Source organism: Dipteris shenzhenensis, chromosome 32, assembly GCF_047967505.1.
Source record: "Dipteris shenzhenensis isolate YYH24624 ecotype China chromosome 32, Dip_SZ_1.0, whole genome shotgun sequence".
NCBI classification, from domain to species: Eukaryota; Viridiplantae; Streptophyta; class Polypodiopsida; order Gleicheniales; family Dipteridaceae; genus Dipteris; species Dipteris shenzhenensis.
Genome location: NC_141627.1, coordinates 26,304,981 through 26,324,693, shown reverse-complemented (window position 1 = coordinate 26,324,693; position 19,713 = coordinate 26,304,981). Strand labels below are relative to the sequence as shown.

Genomic DNA, 19,713 nt, shown 5'->3' with positions numbered 1-19,713 from the left:
AGCAAAGTAGAGCTAATAGGCAAGCCATTATTCCTGATCATGCATTTGCTTCACAGCAGACAAGAAGAGGCAAGGCTTCCAAGCCTATGGGCAAGCCAAAATCTGCGCATAGCAGCTGCAATTCCTCCCATGCATCTAAAAATATAGGAGATAAGTCAAAGAAGAAAAGATGCAACTATTGTCGCAAGCCTGGACAGGACATTTCAGAATGCAGAAAGCGCATTGCTTCAGAGAAAAAGAAAGCAGGATTGAGAGTTAATGCCTGTCATGCTATTGAATCCCATGAGCTAGCAGATGCTTCACATGCACATGCTCTTCAGGATGATTGGGCATGGGCTGTCCATTGCTCATTTGATCCATCCAAAGCTGATGCATTCTTTACTGCTAATGATGCTCAGTCCTGGTACTTTGATAGTGGTGCTTCCAAGCATGTCACTTCTTGCAGATAGTTGTTTCATTCTTTAGCTGATGCACCTCGAAGGGGGACTGTTACATGTGCTAATGATGCTTCATATGCTGTAAAAGGAGTTGGAGATGTGCAGCTCACATCTATTTCAAGCCATCCTATCACTCTGACAAATGTTCTTTTTGTGCCTCGCATTGAAGTCAACTTGATTTCAATTTCAGCAATTGCTACTTCAAGTTTCAGAGTAATTTTTGATGGCTACAGATGTCTAGTTTATGATCTTCGTGATGACAATGCCATAGTTCTCACTGGCACTTTGCAAAAAGGGCTTTATCACCTTGATCATTATTCAGCTGCACTTTCTATTGAAGCATTGGCTATTTCAGATTCACAGCTTGCTGAAACTCATCTTTGGCATGAGAGAATGGGCCATCTCAATTATAGAGCTCTTGCAAAGCTACATTCACAGCAGATGGCAAATGATGTACCTCAGACTCACACAGTTTCCAAACATGTGTGTGAGGGTTGTCTTTTGGGTAAGATGCATCGATTTCCTTTTCAAAAGATTGTCCAAAACTCTCACAAAGGAAATTGCAGCTAGTACACAGTGATGTCTGTGGCGCAATGAGGACAAATGCCATTGGGGGGTATAAGTATTTCATGACTCTCATTGATGATTTCACAAGATATTGCTGGGTATATTCTTTAAAGGCCAAATTTGATGTTTTCTTATGCTTTCAGAGATGGCTGAATATGGTTGAGATTGAATCAGGATGCAAGCTTGTCACCCTTAACACAGATAGGGGGGGAGAGTATATGTCAAAGGAGTTTGATGCATTTCTGTCTTCACGGGGTATTATTCACTCATGCACTACTCCTTACACTCCTCAGCAGAATCCTGTTTCTGAAAGGAAAAACAGGTCCACAATGGAGATGGCCAGATGCATGCTTAAGGCCAAGTCTTTGCCCAATAAATTTTGGCTTGATGCAATAATGTGTGCCAACTATGTGCTGAATAGATGACCTACACAGGCATTGAAGACTATTACACCTTATGAAGCATGGAAAGGCAGGAAGCCTTCTCTTTCACACATGAAAGTTTTTGGGTCTCTTGCATATGTTCATGTACCATCTCAGATGAGACATAATCTTGATGAGAAGGCAATCAAATGCATATTTATTGGTTACAGCCAGGAGAGCAGAGGGTATCGGTTGTATCAACCAAATACTGGGAAGATTATTGTCAGTGAGATGTAATCTTCGCTAAACATTCAGCTTCTCCTCTTGTGGATTGCAAAGCAAAGCCAGATGTTGACATGTTTGATGCCTTTGAATCTTGGTTACCTGTGCCATCATTAGAAGAGGATTTTGACCAGCAACATGAGCCTCCTGTAAGCCCTCCACCAAGCAATAATCAGCCACTACCTCATGCTGATTTGCAGGTTTCTCTTCTAGGACAAAATGATCCCATTATTCATGATGCAGTCATTGAAGAAAGAGCTGTCAATAGACAGCAAAGGCAAGTTCCCAGATGGCTTCTTGATACATTGAGGGACAGCAAACAAGATTTCCTGCCCGGACAAGATCAGGGAACAGACAGCATGGTCACTTTCTTGAGTTTGCACTCCTTGCTACAGCTTGCAATGAAGAGCCTCTGTGCCATAAAGATGCTTTTGGCAGCAAAGAGTGGATGGATGCAATGAGAGCTGAGTTACAATCTATTGCCAAAAATGACACATGGGAATCAGTAGATCTCCCTCCCGGCAAGCATGCCATTGGAACGCGGTGGGTCTACAACTTAAAAAGGAAATCTGATTGCAACATAGATCGATACAAAGCCCGTCTTGTTGCAAAAGGGTATGCTCAACAACAAGGCATTGACTTTGAGGAGACATTTGCTCCCACATCCAGGATTACTACCATTAGATGTGTCATTGCCATTGCAGCCCATCATCATTGGCATGTGCACCAACTTGACATCAAGACCGTTTTTCTTCATGGGGATCTGCAGGAAGAAGTCTATGTCACACAACCTCCTGGCTTTGAGGTTGTTAATTCTGAAAATAAGGTATGCCGGCTTAGAAAAGCCCTTTATGGTTTGTGGTTTGAAGCAGGCACCCAGGGCATGGTATGCCAAAATTCATGCACACTTACTATGCCTTGGTTTTCAGAATAGTCCCATAGAACCCACTCTTTATGTCCGTGGGAGTGATTCTGATTTTTTAGTGCTGATTTTATATGTGGATGATATGCTCATCACGGGCCCAGATACTCAGCAAATTGCAGCTTTCAAGGCTGATTTGCAGCAGATTTTTGACATGTCAGACATGGGACGAATCCATTATTATTTGGGGATTTGGGCATTCAGTTTGCTCATGTTGAGGGGGGTATCATGATGTCTCAGTCCAAGTATATTGGACAGCTCCTTGATCGTTTTCAGTTTGAGGATTGCAAGCCAATCTCTACTCCAGTGGACCCTGGCTTCAAATTCTCAGCTCATGATGGGAGCCCACCATGTGATATCACTCTTTATCAACAGGCTTTTGGATGCCTGTGGTTGTCAGCAGGAGACATAGAGTTGTCCTATCTTCCCACAGAGGACAACATAGCAGATATGTTTACAAAGGCACTTCCTCGTCCCAAGTTCGAAGTCTTCTGACAGGCTTTACACTTGGTTCCCTTTGTTACATGATTTGACATCCCTTGTACATTCATATGTGGCTATATCCTTTTGGATGAATATGTGCCACCATGACCAGAAAATACCAGGTATTTTGAGACGTTTCCAGAGTACTTCAGCCCATCTCATGGAGGGGGGTTTGTAGGCCATCTTCTGGTGGTTCTAGTGATGCCCTTTAGGCCATGGTATGTTCCTTGTAGGCATAAGTGTAGGCACTTGTAGTGTTAGTGCCTTTTAGGCCACATTGGACACTTAGTCCTATGCGACACCTAGGACACTTAGTCCTAGGTCTAGGTACAAGTACCTTGTACTTATATTTTTTCCATCATCCTAGTTTTGACATGACGGCGTTTCTCATCAACCTTTGTTTTTTGTACCTTGTACGTGCTCCTTTCAGTCTCACTGACCCTTCAAAGAGATAGATCCAAAGTCCCACGAGACCATGGTCCTTTGATCCACCACCACATACTTCTACTAACTGCTGGATATCTCTAGAACTTGAGCCCGCGTGATCCACCTAGAGTGTATGTAGACTCTTCGTCCAGATCCTTTCCACCTTGCTGTCCAAAAGCCAGCCTAGGTGGGCAGCGCCTTGAGCTCAGTCTTCAGCCCCTATACCTATGTCCACCTCCTTCTCCTCCTGTGCGTAGGTCTAAGGGAGGGCTTCCTGCTGCTCCTGTCTGCTCCTCTGCTGCTGTAAGTGATGATTGAATGATGCATCAAGCCTCTCCTTTTATAGGCCCCAAGGGCTGGCAAATCTACCGACCCAGCAGGCCCAAAATGGCCGACTTGCTGGTCGGTCAACCTGCCCCCTGTGGCCCATTAAATGCACCCCTTCTGGGGCTCAAAACAAGGGCCCCGTGGCCCAAAAAACTAGGGCAGATGCCCTCCTTTATATTGCGGGGTCCCGCCCCCATAGTCCAGCCCTGTAGCTGACCTGGTTCGCTAGCTCTGACCAGCCCTACCAGTCCACCTACTGGTCGGCTCTCCTTCAAGCTTCCCTTCCATCTATATGCGCCATGTGCTGGTCCTACTGTAGGCGCCTGCTGCAGGTCATTACCCTGCCCATATATTTTGCCATAGACTCCTCCATGTAGGTAACTTTGCTTCTGGTTAACCCTGACATGCTGCTGTTCTTGTTTCGCCTTTTGTTTGGCCAGATCCAGGGCCTTATGTTCCCGCCATCTGCTTCTTTCACAGGCTCCAACTGTTGAAGCCATGATGGTCCCTCCAAGTACAATCCTATTCTCTCTCTATGTCTTCTTTGGTCATGTTCTGCCCTAGGTCTCCCTTCCCCATGCTCTCCTCATTTGGGGGTTTACCAATGGGGAGGGGACCTTTCCAACAGCCCCTCTCACCGACACATCTCGGCCCAATGCCAACATATCAATGACGTGCCCTAGCAACTCCCATGATGAAACCCTTTGAAACAATTCGGTGTCGATTTTGATTCCTGGCTTTTCAACTAGTGGCTTCTGCTCTTCCAGGTTTGGTCTTGTACGAGCAAACCATCCTGGTACACAGGTCCATCCAAGGTAGTACCAAATGGCACCACCACCTTCAGTAACGTTCTTGCCTTTGAACTTGAGTAATCCAGATGCCACCATCTTTCAGTTGTCCCCCTCATAATGAATGAACAACTGCGAGTCTTCCAAGCACCATGCTCTCAAGATTTGTTTCAACCTGTCCTTCCTTTGGCAAGGTCCGTAATAGAAGAACCGCCAAAGGTCCGTAATAGAAGAACCATCTCGAGAATTGAAACTTCAAGAATATTTCCAGATAACTTGGACCACGAATTCTCACTGAGCTCTCAAGCAAGTACTCTTCTGGCTTCAGTACACCTTGTCCATAATCACCTTCCAGCAATCTGTGTCAGAGATTTGAAGAAGCGCCCACACTTTATCTTCTTCCTTCGAAGAAGGCCCATTCCTTTCAATCTTGCATTACTTGAGACATATGAAGAGCAGATTGTCTCCACAGCATGCTATAAATATATAATTTAACAACATACATACCAGAACATTGCACTGCTTGTGTGCTTGCTTTGAAAGCAAACCGTGCATCTCATGGAGGCACATACCAATTCCCCGTGTAATCGTGTACTGCCCCCTTCTTAATCACAGCAACCACTTGAACGTGAAACCCTAGGGCACTCCATGCCTCGTGTCAGTAGCAACAACCACGCACTTGGAAGATTTCAAGCACTTCATGCCATCCTTCACCTTCGCAAAGGTCTCTGACTCCTCGTGGGTCCAGATCTCAGTGTCAGACATCTTCACTGTGGCTTGTAGGTCGGCATGTCTAACCTCAGTAACACTTGGAGATGTCACCAAGAATAGTTCTTCGATTACCACATTAGCTCTGGCTTTTGTATCACCATTTGAATATGAGTCGGACTCCTTGTTCTTCTGAGTCGCCTTCTTCTTTTTGCAATTCTTCGCAAAATTGCCTGGCATGTCACAATAGAAACATTTTTTCTTTTGCTTCCTATTCTAGGAAGTGTCCTCGTTATCTTTTGAGTCATCCTTCTTGGGCTTTCCACCGTTAGGCTTGCCCTTTCCTTTGCGAGTAGTATCGTTTGCAAGCAATGCCTTGTCATTTTTGTCGTTATTGTAGAGCTTCTCGCTAGCTTCTTCCCGGAGCAGTAATAGACCCAACTCCTCAAAAGTCAGAGGTTTGGTCCTCTGCCCTGCTGCCATAGTTGTAACGAAGCTTTTGAAACTCTGTGGTAGCCTCCGAAGCACCATCAAGGCTGGAGTCTACCTTCTGACCAACCAATGCTAGTTGATCCCTCATCACCTTGAACTTCATCAAGTGGTCATGTACCAAATCTCCCTCATCCATATCCAAGTTGTAGAGCTGATGCTAAAGAAGCAAGATCCAGGATGAATTATTTGTCTCATATAGATCCTTCAAAATGGCCCACGTCCCTATTGACATGTCGGTCATTTGGATGTGACGAAGCACAAAGTCCGCCGTAGTCCCTATGATCAATGGTAGGGTGTGGGCATCTCTATCTTCCCATGCTTCGAGTTCCTCTCCATCTACTGCTATAAGTATCCTCACGTTGTTGTCCATCACATCCTCCGGCTTCGCCTCCGCTCATGTTGTGAGTTTTCACAGTTTCCAAGCCACCAAATGACTCTAGATCTTCACCTTCCAGATTGGATAATTAGTCCCATCTAGTTTCCCGGACTCTCCAAAGTTAGGGATGGTGAAAGAAAGAACTCGATTGAGGAGGAAGGGAGAGAAGGGACTAAAGAGGCCTGAAATCGACATCTCTGCTGCAAAATCAAAAGCAAACTCAACCGCTTGTAGACAAGAACGATGCAAACACCTGACTGACCTGAGTCACCCTCCTTCTCACAAGGGCACAGTCCTCCAGTCGTGGAAGTCCATTCCCTAGAGCCTCTAAATTAGGATCGTCCTTCAGTAAGGTACTTGCCTTCAAGCTCCCACACTTGTGAGCCTCCTACTTGGGCTCTGATATCATGTTAGAAATCAACCAACAGAGGGTACGCACAACGAAAGATTGATAGAATAGCCCAGGAGCTCACACAGTGTGTGTGGGGTGTGGAATCACATGCCTTCAAGCTTCGACACTTGTGAGCCTCCTACTTGGGCTCTGATACCATGTTAGAAATCAACCAACAGAGGGTACGCACAATGGAAGACTGATAGGAGCTCACACGGTGTGTGTGTGGTATGGAATCATAAACTTCTTAACTTATGTGCTTCAAATAGATGTGCAGACTCATAAATAGACAATGATCCAGCCAAATATAGAAGCTACCAAAAGAATATGTTTCTGTACAAAGCTATGGACACAATACAAAAGAGATGGATCGAAAGTTCCACCAGATTGTGGTCCTTTGATCTTACCACCATGTACTTCTACTATCTGCTAGATATCTCTAGAACCTGAGCCCGTGTGATCCATCTCAAGCGTATGTAGACTCTATGTCCAGATCCTTTCCATCTTGCTGCCCGGAAGCCAGCCTAGGTGGGCAGCTCCTCGAGCTCAGTCTGCAGCCCTATGTCCGCCTCCTTTTCCTCCTGTGAGGGAGGGCTTCCTGCTGCTCCTGTCTGCTCCTTTGCTGCTGCAAGTGATGATTGAATAGACTCTTCTTTTATAGGCCCCAAGGGCTGGTAAATCTTCAGACCCAGCAGGCCCAAAATGGCGAAGTTGCTGGTCAGTCAACCTGCCCCCTCTAGCCGATTAAAACAAGGGTCTCTTGGCCCACAAAACTAGGACAAATGCCCTCATATATATTGCGGGGTCCAGCCCCCATAGTCCAGCCATGTACCGGACCTGCTAGGCTGGCTCTGACGAGCCCTACCAGTCCACCTACTAGTCGGCTCTCCTTCAGGCTTCCCCGCCATCTATTTGCGCCATGTGCTAGTCCTACTGCAGGTGCTTGCTGCAGGTCATTACCCTGCCCATATACCTTGCCAAAGACTCCTCTATGTAGGTGGCTTTGCTCCTGGTTAACCTGCCATGCTGCTGTTCATGTTTCGCCTTTTGTCTAGCCAGATCCAGGGCCTTATGTCCCCACCATCTGCTTCTTCCACATGCTCCAACTTTTGCAGCCATGATGGTCCCTCGAGGTACAATCCTATTCTCTCTCTCTCTCTCTTCTTTGGGCATGTTCTGCTTGTACTGTCCTCATTTGGGGGCTTACAGATGGGGAGATGACCTTTCCAACAACCTATGCAGAGACTGTGCTCGGATAAATGAAGGAACTCGCAGTAGACTGGATTTGATGTTCCAAGTTTAGGAGTGATGTAGGCTAGTGATGTAGGATGGGTGATAGATTCCAGCAATTGATTTCGCAGTAGCTGACAGATGTTAGAACTTGGGAATGGCCAGCTTATGAAGCAAGGTCCTTATGTATGTTTAAATGAATAAACATAGCTAGTGCTCTTCGATAGACTTTGTGTCCTTTCAAGGGTCAGTTGCACTCTTTTAGGTGGCCATCTTCATAGCTTCCATTGCTATGTACTTGGCAGGTGTGAGCTATTGGATGAATCGTAAGCTAATCAAAAGCAACAGATAGCTACCAACTGCTACTCGACTCTAGAGTAATGAAAATATTCTCACCATAAGCAAATAACTTTCCCCACTATGCCAGCTCTACTGCTTGAGAGGTCTGCTTACTCTTTTGATGTGAGAGGCTAATGTGATCAGAGGCTCTTTGATTTTGCAATGCAGAGATGGTCAAAGAGTATTCATTTTGTGGAATTTCCATATAGGAGTGAGTGAGTTTTCTTTTCTCAAGGAAGAGACTTTTCTTTATAGATTAGATTGTGCACTTAATGATATCCTAGAATGGATTGCATTCAGAACTTAAATCCAAGTGTGTTGCGCTCTCCATTGACTTATCTGGGAAGATTTTTTCGTTCGTCCAATACACCTGGATCGCTTATGGCATTCGCACATGAAAACACATCCTATATGGTAACTTGAAACCCGAAGCTCCATAGTGCCTGATCTCACCAGCCTAGAAAACATGTATATTTGATAGATTAGGGCATCTTTGAAGAGCAGTTGAATGCCCATTGGCATCATCATTGTGGGTAGTGAGAAAAAATATGGCTTGTCCAAAAGGCACTTCAGAATGCAAGGCTTTTCATCTCCTGTCTTAAGAAAATTTTTCTGGGCTGTTTGATGCTGTCTGACATTCCTACTGAACTATTGTGTTCTGTGTACATTGGTATGCAGGTGCGAGCTCAATTTCGGAAGATTTTTGTAGAAATGGGGTAATCCAATCTGCACTAAGATACTTGTTATTTTTTTCAGTATCATTTCTATCTTATGTTTGGACGTGAACTCGTTTAAATCTGGATTGTCAACTAATCAGTAATTATGTACCTTTTAAGCTTGTCTAACTTTTAAGATGCCATGGTTCTGAACGTACAAAAGGTAGTGATTTGATAGTTTTCTTTCACACAAAGTGGATGGAATGTTGGTAGTTCTGGATTGTTGATAGTGAGCTAAAAGTTTGCATGAAGCAGCACTAGTGATGGGAAGGTCGAATTTGTTATTTAAGGCATGCCTTTGCATTTAAAGCATTCCTAGTTTTGGTAGGTAGAGTTGCAGATCTAGAAAGTTTTAGCAAGTTGAGGCAGTCCATTTTCTTCAAATCTTTGATTGGAGTCCCTGTATGGATGGCAATTGGATTAGTCTTCCATGAGGTGTACAATAGGTGGCTTCTTTGATGTCGAAAATGACCCAAAATTGCAATTTGCCCTCTTTTATGGGAACAATAAAAAAAAAGTTTGTCGTTTTGAAAGGTCCAAATGTTTGGGTGCACGGTAATTTACCAAACACGTTTGATTGCAAATAATAAGTTATAGGCTAGGCAATGGTCCCTATATATGACTCATGCAAGGGCAGGGAGCTCTAGCTCGACTAGAGAGACTATGCTTTCGGGCACATTTCTAGGACCCCCCACAGAGGGATGGCTATTTGACACGTTAGTGAGACCGATGGCCATGTACGCAGCACCCTTCTGGGGGGGGTGATCTATCAGCAATTGAGTGGCGGCGTTTCGAGAGGTTGCAGGTGACGATGGGATCCAGGATAATTCGGAGCAAGCCCTCAGCCCCCCACCAGATCATGTAGATAGAGTTCGGCATGACACTGCTCCAAGTTGATGCCATCTCCACAGGGTCTGGGCCTTATCGAGAGGGAGACTACTGAGATTCACACTAGAGTCGTCTATATGCCTACCTAAGAGGGGAATTACCATGGCTTGGTATGCTTGCATATCCAAATCGTTTCGCAGCCAGGGCATCCAGATGGATCGTCTCCCTCCTCCAAATGGTTTCGCAGCTAGGGCATCTAGATGGATCGTCTCCCTGCCTTTCAGTACATCTTAGATGCTCTCGACCACATGATTCCATGGGATGAGATCAACCGTACCATATGGTTGGACCTACTCTAGCTCCACACGTCGCGGACTTGGGGGAGGGGACTAGGAGTTCCCCACCAAGATCCGATTCTACCGTGATCATTTCGTGAAAGTGTCGGTGGATGGAGTGATTATCAAACCCTCGTACTTGGAGGACAGACGAGTCTCATGCCTTGAGGATTGCCATTGGACAGATGCATGTCTCTGGTAGAGGTCAACATCTCCTGATGTCACCTAGAGAGAGGGCCTTGCTTGTGGGTGTGCCCGCCCATTGAGTGAGGCTAGGGTAGATGAGTGAGAGCTTGTGGTGTCCCCCCCCCCCCCCCCCCGAGAGTAGGTTCGTGACAAGTGTGACTTTCCAGCGCCTTGTGCTGGCCCATGTGATGCCACGTAGGCCATGGAGGTTCCCAGGCAGGGTACGGAGGTGTGTGGGCAGGTATGCCCTGTGGTGCTGCCGTTATAGGTGCCCTAGCAGAGGGCTGGAGAGTAGAGGGTGGGCTGACCTGCAGGTCGGCCACCTTGGCTTGTGTGAGCCCCTATATAGGCTGGAGGTTCAGCCCTGTTTATAGGGCAGGAGGGGTCGGCCATAGGACACATGCTGGTCGGCTGGAGGGCCTGGACAGCCCCCTTTGTAGGGCTGTAGGGGTTGTCCCCAGGGATGTGGGTCGGCCCACATTAGCAGGCTGGTCGACCCTGCCCTGTGCTAGCTGATTAGGAGGCTGGGGGGCTATATATAGGCCCCCCCCATTCGTGTTTCTCTCATCTCATTCCGGTGCCTGGTGGGCAGCAGGAGCAGTCCTTCCACTCCTTGTGCCTCCTTTTGTCATGGTTGTTGAGCTGTCCGGTTGAGCTCTCGAGCAGCCTGTTTGTGCAGGGTTTTCCCCCAGTTGGAGCAGCACTCTTGTGCCTTTCTCTTCTTTCTCTCCTTCTCAATGTGGGGTGTGCGTGAGGTGCTCTCTCTCTCTCTCTCTCTCTCTCTCTCTTCCATTCATGTCCGCTGCACTTCTTGGAGGAGATGGAGATAGAGGAGCACTTCTTGTGTACTCGCCGTGTATGTATGAGATCCGAGGGGGATATGCGATCTGAGGGAGATACCATTGCTTATTTCAGGAGGGACACGGGTTTGGATCTCTTGCGTGGCTGATTCATTTCCAAGATCAGGTCTGCATTGGTCTCTATTTGATGGAGATGTGACAACATAGAGAGACCTTGTTGCGCCGCATCAAAGAGCAGGAGGAGATAGTGGCATGTGTGACCAAGCTAGATCTAGCCCAGCAACATGCTACAGATTTTTACACTTTTGAGTCTGTTCCTAGACATAGTGGGATTGAGGAGGAGGAGATAGATGACAGGAGGGCTGAGTGGGTCAGTGGGATGAGACAATGATGTGGAGAGACGCAACTAAAGATGCAGAGATGGACCATGGCACGCATGATGGAGGTCCATCCCATCACAACCATATTAGGAGGGGATCGCCCGACCAGAGGGTCACTATCGACATGGCCCACTGGATACAGAGATCATGGAGACGACACCCCCCACCGCCGAGAGAGACGACCTTGTAGACACAGATACGAGATATTTTCACAGCTCATAGGAGAGCCACCTTGGCATAGGGCTATGTATTTTTGACCTTGAGTTTGAGTACTAGTTTTTGTTGCGTTTGTTTTAGCTTATTGCTTAGTACTCAGCAAGGGCCTTAGTGAGCCCTTGTTTCAGCCCACAGTGGCTTATATGAGTTACTTTTGTGATTGTACTTTGTCTCATAGGCCCACGAGGCTACTTCTTTCTTTCTTTCTCTAATCGAGAAGATTGACAGCGTGGAGGCCACAAATATGGCTTTACTGGTTGAGAAAGCTCACGTCGACAAGACACTCAATGAAATCAAGAAGCAATGGGGGAAAGTGCAGGATGAATGTGTTGGAGGTCAACATCTCATGATGTCACATGGCTAGGTTAGGTAGGGAGAGAGGGCCTTGCTTGTGGGTGTGCCCGCCCAGTGAGAGGTTAGGGCCATTATTATGGGTGTGCCCACCCTCGGAGGGCAGAACAGGGTAGGGCTGAGGGCAGATCCGCTCACTGGAGGAGTTCCCATCCGGGGTTCCATCTTGGTCAGCACCTGCTATGGCACATCTTGCTGGTCTGTGTTGGGAGCCTGTGTGGCTGCCCCTAGAGATGCAGACTTGTTCCTTAGGAGGCCTTTATAGGCTGAGGTGGGTGGAGCTGCTGCTCGGCCACCTAGCTTTGTTGGTCGGCCTTGTAGGAGGGGTTCACCCCCTCTATATGGCTGCGTGGCGGTCCATGAGGGGGTGAGGGGTCGACCTCCCCTTGGAGCAGTTCAGTCAGGCAGAGGGACAAAGGTTCAGCCCCTATTTGGCTGTATGGCAGCTCTTTATAGGACAGGAAGCTGAGGCAGCCTAGTCGGCCTGTGCATGGCAGGGGCAGCCCCTTTATAGGGCTGTGTGCCAGCCATTATGGGCAGGAGAGGGGGTCGGCTCACCTACAGCAGGGGTCAGCTCATCTACATCAAAAATCGGCCCATATGTACCAACCGACCAGGGGGGGGGATGGCTGCCTATATATGGGCCCCCCTCCCCACACTAGTAGAGCATCTCTTGGAGCATCTTTTGTGCAGTGTGAAGCAGATTTTTCTTCGAGCAGTCGTGGGGTTGTCCTGAGATCTCTTGCAGTCTTTCTTTTCTCTTTCACTCCTCTCCAGTTTTGTTTTGTTTGTGTATGGATGCTCGTTTAGTAGCTCCACTACCACAACTCATTGTATCAGGTGTCTCACAGTCTCATAGACCCATCGGTCTTCCGAAGACTTTAATAAAATTTATTTCTTTCTTTCTTTCTCTCTCTCTTTCTCTCTGTTTCTGTCCAGATCCGCTGCACTTCTCACATGGTATAAGAGTTACGGGTGGCTAGAGACCTGAGGCGTGGTTGAGCCAGCAAAGGAAGAGGAGGATTAGGGCTGCTGTTTGGAGGAGTGTGTAGAGGTGTGGACTGTACGGGTGACAACAAAGGCGTGGTTTCTTTGAAGGGTGTTTTCAGATCTGAAAGGAGGAGTTCTTGAGGGTTCGGGGCAGAAACGGTGTGAAGGTACTTAGTCGCCAAGCCTCTTCATCATCTTCTTCAGCGCTCTTCTCTCCTTTTTTCCGTGACTCCTCTTCTCTACCTTCTTTCAATCCACAGTCTCTTCAAGTTCGATTCTCGACATGTCTACCTTGGCTGAGATGGCAGAGAGCAAGGCAGAAATTCCAGTTTTGCCGACCTTCGCGATTGACCGTTAATTGAATGGCCCCAATTAGGGTGTCTGGCGGGTCATGATGAAGTCCTTGCTACAGTCGTATGATTTGGTAGACTTCATATTGGTGGGACTTGATAGGCATGATTTCCTTGCGTCCAATCTAGGGATTCTGCAGGCCGAGACCGTGTCTTAGCTATGGGACCATGTCGATGCAAGGGTAAGGTCGTCCATATTTCTAAATTATACTACTCAGGGGATTAATCACGTGAAGCATATGACGGTGGCCAAAAGTATCTGGGAGCATTTGGTGTCCTTGTACAATCGAACCTCTCCCTTGAAGAGGGTCTCCTTGGAAGTCCATATGAGATTGTTGGATCCCACGGAGTCTACCTTGGTATGGGAGCACATCAACAAGTTACAAAAACTTCAGCAAGAGATCTCTTGGTGGGGAAGCAGATATCTTCCGAGGCACATGGTCATAACATTGCTGTCCCAACTATCTTCTCACTACTCTGCATTCTATTTGTCCTTGATAACCAGTGGAAGGATGAATACGTTGACTTGGGAGGAATTGGTCCCGATGGTGTTTGACCAGGAGGATAGATTTGTATATCGTACCTATGACAATCACTCTAAGGATTTGTCAGCTAAGCAGAAGGGAAGGAAGAAGGTGAGAGATGAGGAAAGGGAAGCACTAAAGGCCTCAAATACATGTAATCGTTGTGGCCAGAAAGGTCATTATTGGCAGGAGTGTTCTCAAATGATCAGTGAGGGGGACTAGTGAGCAGAAGGAAGGTTTTGCGGCCATCACATCGATTGTTCCTGCCTTCTAGTAGCACAAGGCAAGATGCGTTGCCAACAGGCTTTCTGGTGCCCAATGGAGGTCCCAATACTTGTAGAGCATCTCTTGGAGCACCGTTTGTGCACTGTTGAGCAGCGTTTTCCCCCAGTAGTTGTGGGGTTTTGTCTTGAGATCCCTTGTACTCTTGTCTCTTTCTCTCCTCTCCAGTTTGTTTGTGTGTGGTTTGCTCTCTCTCTCTCTCTCTCTCTCTCTCTCTCTCTCCATTTCTATCTAGATGTGTTGTGCTTCTCATAGAATGGAGGAAAGAGAAGGCAAATTGAGAGGATTGGGAAAAGGAGAAAGTAGGATGGGAAACTGAGAAGGCAAACCTCCAAGATAAAGTACATGCATTGGTAATTGAACTACAGTAGGTGAAGGATATGAGAGTGACCTCAGAAGGGAGTTGCAAAGCCATGGAAGTGCTCAAACAGAAAATGCTGCTCTGAAGAAAGAGATGGCAGCCATGCGAGCTACCATGAATTGCAAACACTCTGAATTTACACAACATCTCACCAAGAGAAAAGAGGAAATGCTTGAATGAACAACAGTGGATCAACAATCCCAAAGAAGGAATTCATCACTAAAGCTTTGGAAGAGGAAAAGACAAGGGCAGTAAGTCAGTTTCAAAGTCTAGCAAGACCACCTGTGTATCTCATGTACGTTCATTGAAGTCACCGAGGAGGATATCTTCCTGCCTGGAGAACTTTGTGATGTCATCATGTATCGTCTCATATGGTTGTGTCCCTTTGTATTGACCTATGGGCATAGGATGACGTATCTGGGGAAAAACACCATATTGCAATGTGTATCCGAGAGCTGGATTCATATCCTCTCTCCGTACTACAGATATGTATCTGGGAGCTGGATTTTATCCTCTGTCTGTACTACAGATATGAATGGCCTCAAGCATGATCTGAAGAGGACAGCTACACCTCCAGAGCACTGTATCCCACTGTCTCTCTTGATCTTGCTCCTATGAGTGAATCCCAAGTATATCCTGACACTCTGGGCAGCCCTTCGCTAGGCTGTCGTGTGTCTCAGTATAGATGATCATGTCTCCGTCGGAGTAGGTCTCCGAGAAACCTCCCGGATTGGACCAAAGGATGCCATTGCAATTCCATACTACTATGCTCAAACCACCGAGTGCGCTGATCCCAGTGGCCCGACACTGTCGTAGCTCTCCATCTTCCTTCTCCTCCCTATCTACTCTCTTTGGGATAATCACTCTACCGTCCCTATAGACAGCCCATGTCCCTCCTTCTCTTGCTGCCATCACACGTACCATTCCCTCCCTCCTGTGCTCTTGCTGTAAGAGAGTGACGTCATCATTCAGGATTCCAGGTATATCCGAGTCCCTTTCAAAGTTGCCCGTATGCTCATGAGGATAGACCTATCCATGGCAATCTGAAGCTTCTTGAAGAGTGGTTTTGTTTGAGTATCCGCCTTGCCCACTCTCCAATCTCTCACATGTGAAATTAATCCCATCTTGGTGAACAAGAATTTAGCATCTACCATTGAGGTGTCTCCCACTATTAGGCCTCTTAGCAAAAGTTTCAGTGCTCTCTCATAGCACTGGAACTAGATTCAGCAGAGCTTGGGATAGTAAGACACTGAGTAGATGCACCACATGTGATAGGGTATGGGCGACATCTACTTGAGATGGGAGCTATCCACAGCTTGATTATATTAATGAACTCGGGAGATGGCCATCTAGTGGGACAAAGTACAATGGATTATGATATGGGTCCCCTGGCCTTTGTATCATGGATACACGACTTTGTTGTGCCTCCCCTCCCCCCCCCCCCCCGCCCCCTGCTCGGCGCCAACCACTCACTCATACCTGGCCTTACACATCTCGGCTACCATGCCAGTCACAAGGAGAGCCCCTCTCACACCCATACGTGTCTAGATCCACTTTAACTAGGCTCTTGATGCAGTCTATGTGAGTCACTTAGCTCTTGAGCTTCGGGATCTACTTGGAGATAATGCATATGTCACCCATGCTTCAGACCGTTGTCAGTGGTGCAGGAAGTTGCCGCTAGATCCTTCTGCACGATGTATCCATAGCACGTGTCCCAGATGGGAAGATGTCTCGGAACCCTTGGTATGATGACGAGTGCAGAGTGATGATTACACTTTGGGCCATTTGACGACACACGAGGCGTAGCGGATCTCACGACGATTGACATGTCGTAAGAGACGGGTCTTCCTCACACATAGGATGGAGGAGATTATACGATCTTTTCGAGGGAGAGACCCTACCTACCATTGGGTGGGGGCTTCTATTTGAGGGGAAGCCGCCTATTCCCATCACAAATCTAGAGGTGTGGCACACATATGTGAGCTCAATTTATGACATCCCAATTCAGACACCGTTGATATGTCCATGCCCAGGCCATCCACATGTGTTTTGTTTACTACATAGATTGTACGGGCTGCACTCTGTTGGGTTCATAACCGCATAGCTTAGGATCATGAGGGGTTACGGACTGAGCATTTAACACATGGGCAGGAGATCAACTACGCTGTTTGTCACGGCTTTGCATCTACTTGGAGCACTACCTCCATTGTACCCATACACGAAGCAGGAGACCACATGTACACTGGGAACTACTCATTCTGGGCGAAATGTTTATAGTTGTCTCAGATCCCTGAAATGCCTTTCACAGTTGTCTATGCTGAATCAACGCCTACTGAAGAAGACATCAAACTGGACTTCTTTGAGCTTTAACTGTCCATGGACAGTAGCTCCATCTTTCTCCCTCTAACTTCTTGATTGGATTATGGCTGAGGTTATGCTGTAAAGGCTGTGGGTGATGTGTCCACATGAGAATAAATCCTGGGGATGCTGTGGAGTCTGCCGCTGAGGAGACTTGTTGTTGCAACTACTGTTGTGTGACCAACATGGCACATGACTAGCCTGCTGACTGCTGACTTGCTGATGTGGCAGACTGCTGACCTGCCATGTGTCCTGTGCCTATTCCTGGTGTCTGCGCTTGTGTGCAGGTTACCATACAACCTGTAGTATAACTATGGACCTGACTGTGCTGCTGCTGCTGCTGCTGCTTACTGTGCAGCAGTCCTGCTCCTGGTCTGCTGTCCTGCTGCTGCTGTGGGTTGCCAGCAAGGCAGCCATGCCATGGGTTGCAGTTGCCCATGAATCCCTAAAACAAGAACAGAGGGGAAGGCTACACACCCTTGTCCAAGAACTGCAAGTACTTGTGGTTGGTGAGGGTCATTGTGGTGGATCAGGTTAGGCACCATAGAAAGCACCCAGGGCCTACGCTGCACTGTAACATTGGTGCGCTTCTGCCAATTGACGTTGTGCCGTGGTCAGTAAGCCATAGTTCATCCTCTTTACATAAATAAATCTTGATGTACTTCAGGCATCGACAAAGTACACCACTCTCTTGGTTAGATAGTATGTGGTTGCAACTATTCAATAGCTTGCGTGCCTCTCACCGCAAGGTGGCTGTAGCCTGTGACCCATGCAATGCAAGCCCCACTTCTCCAAAAGTGGTTGTGTCAGAAAAAGATGAATTGGCTTGTGATCCACATCTACGCTGAGTTTGAATTGGGTTTGTCACAAGATTATTTGACTATGCATAAGAAGTAGGTGGCAATAACTTTGGCAGCAGCTATGGGGCTATTGGACCCCTGCAGATTTTTGTGATCTTTGCTAGGGCTTAGCCTTCAGATTGGATATGGAATACCAGGCTTTCCACGAATAGTGTTTCTTTTGCATTAAATGATGATTCTCCATATGTTCTTGGTTACTGGTGCCAACTTATACTATAGATAAGTAACTGACTGACCTTGCAATGTGTTTCTACATGATCTCTTTTGCAAAGTCAATGTATGCGGGGGATGCTGATCAAATGAGCTCATATGTATTCTGTTTGTACAGGTTTGAGGAAATGCCAACTAACAATTTTGTGGAGAGCAGGTACTTAGAAACAATGTCTGCCCTGAGTTGTACTTGGATCTGGTTATTTCAGGTCTTTGAAATGACGGCCTGTGTTAGTATTTGCAAGTTTCAATTGTGTGAAGCACTGTATATTTAATGATGATGCATACTTTTATCTGTACTGACCGAAAGTTTGCAATTTAACTGAAAGAAAAGTTTGTTCTTTCTTTCAGTTTCTGGAATTTTGATGCTCTTTTCCAGCCACAGCAGCACCCTGCTCGTGATTCGCATGATACCTTCTTTCTAAGAAGTAAAGAACTTGCTGACTCTTTTGTGGCTTTCAAATTTTTTTGAAAAACTAGTGGCTCAGCTGTCATTGAGTTTGGCAGTTGTAATTAGGCCCTCATGCATGGGTTTCAGACACACTTGTCCTTCTTGAAGCAAATAGCATCCTAGGTTGAGCTTACGTTCTTATCACATTTCCATCACTTGCAGATCCAGCACTCACCCGAAGTTTGCCAGAGGATTATTTAGAACGGGTGAAGAAAGTTCATGAAGTTGGTGGCTACGAATCCATAGGGTATGGAACATGTGTTGGTTACTCTTTTTGTGCAAGAAGATGATTGTGAGGAAATCTGCAGTCTCATGAGGTCATACTTGCTCATGATGGAACACTTGTTGACTGTGGTTTTACTTCATAGCTATGGGTATGACTGGAAGCGGGAAGAAGCTGAGAAGAATCTGTTGCGGACTCATACAACTGCAGTTTCTTCAAGAATGCTGTATGCATTAGCACAGGTTAGTGAAGTGTACTAAGCCAAGATTAATGCATTGTAGCTACATGTCTTACATGATGTTAATTTTAGGGCTCATGTTTTCTGTGGGTGGGTATATCACCATCTTTTCAGACGTACATGCATACGATTACGAGTATGTGATTTGAAAGCACTTCCCCCCCAGTAAGGAGCTAGGGTTACTTTTTGGTTATTGTGTTAGTCTAGAGGGTTTTTCATTTGGTAACACACACCCTTGTAATACAGTTCGTTTCTTTAGTGCTTGCATCAATGAGGGGTATAGGGTTATTCCTTGGCCTAAGCATTAATGGAAGCCATTCGAGGAAAGCCAAGTGGCAAGCACCAGACATGGGGGAGGGTGTCCAAAGAGAGAGAGAGGTGAATTTAGAAGCCTTGTGATGGAGATCTCACATTAGGATGAGCATAAAGGAGAAGCAAGCTCAACTAAAACTTCATGGCTAGGTGGACATGAAGAGAGGTTTCAGATTGGTATGAGAGCAAAGATCCTTGACCTTTGTGGTAGTGCGCCTGTCAATATGGAAGTAAATGAGGGGAGATTGGACAGGTGTAATAGCACGTTTTTGTTGCCGTCCGTGTTGGCATGGATGTTTTAAAGCAACTCTAGTTAAAATTTCATCCGGGTTTTCACAATTGTGGAAGAAACTCAATTACTACATACCCACAATAGTGGCATTTGGTGGCATGTTTATTGGGGCTTTGATTATGATTACTGAATTCATTGGAACCATAGGTTCTGGGACAAGAACTTCATGTAGTCGCAACTATCTAGCAACACTTTGAGACTTTAGAGGTGGAGACAGCCAGAGAACATGGTTCCTTCCACTATCCGGGAGGCTTTCCTAGAGTTTATAAGTGGTAGACATGCTGTGTGGATAAAAATGAAAAAATGTTTTTCACTTGTTG

General features: G+C 46.5%; 1 protein-coding gene across 3 annotated transcripts in view; it reads left to right on the top strand.

The window, feature by feature from the left end:
* The window catches only part of LOC147880521 (phenylalanyl-tRNA synthetase, putative / phenylalanine-tRNA ligase), a 127,885-nt gene that overhangs the window by 59,340 nt on the left and 48,832 nt on the right, over window positions 1-19,713 (top strand). For all 3 annotated transcript variants that reach the window (XR_015540559.1, XM_087370718.1, XM_087370717.1), the window contains exons 8-12: window positions 8,809-8,846; window positions 17,996-18,034; window positions 18,229-18,305; window positions 18,491-18,575; window positions 18,697-18,793. Coding sequence is in view for 2 of the 3 variants with exons in the window: in XM_087370718.1 (XP_087226844.1) it covers window positions 8,809-8,846; window positions 17,996-18,034; window positions 18,229-18,305; window positions 18,491-18,575; window positions 18,697-18,793 (336 nt within the window). In the remaining variant the exon portion in view is untranslated. The remainder of the gene's footprint in view (window positions 1-8,808; window positions 8,847-17,995; window positions 18,035-18,228; window positions 18,306-18,490; window positions 18,576-18,696; window positions 18,794-19,713) is intronic.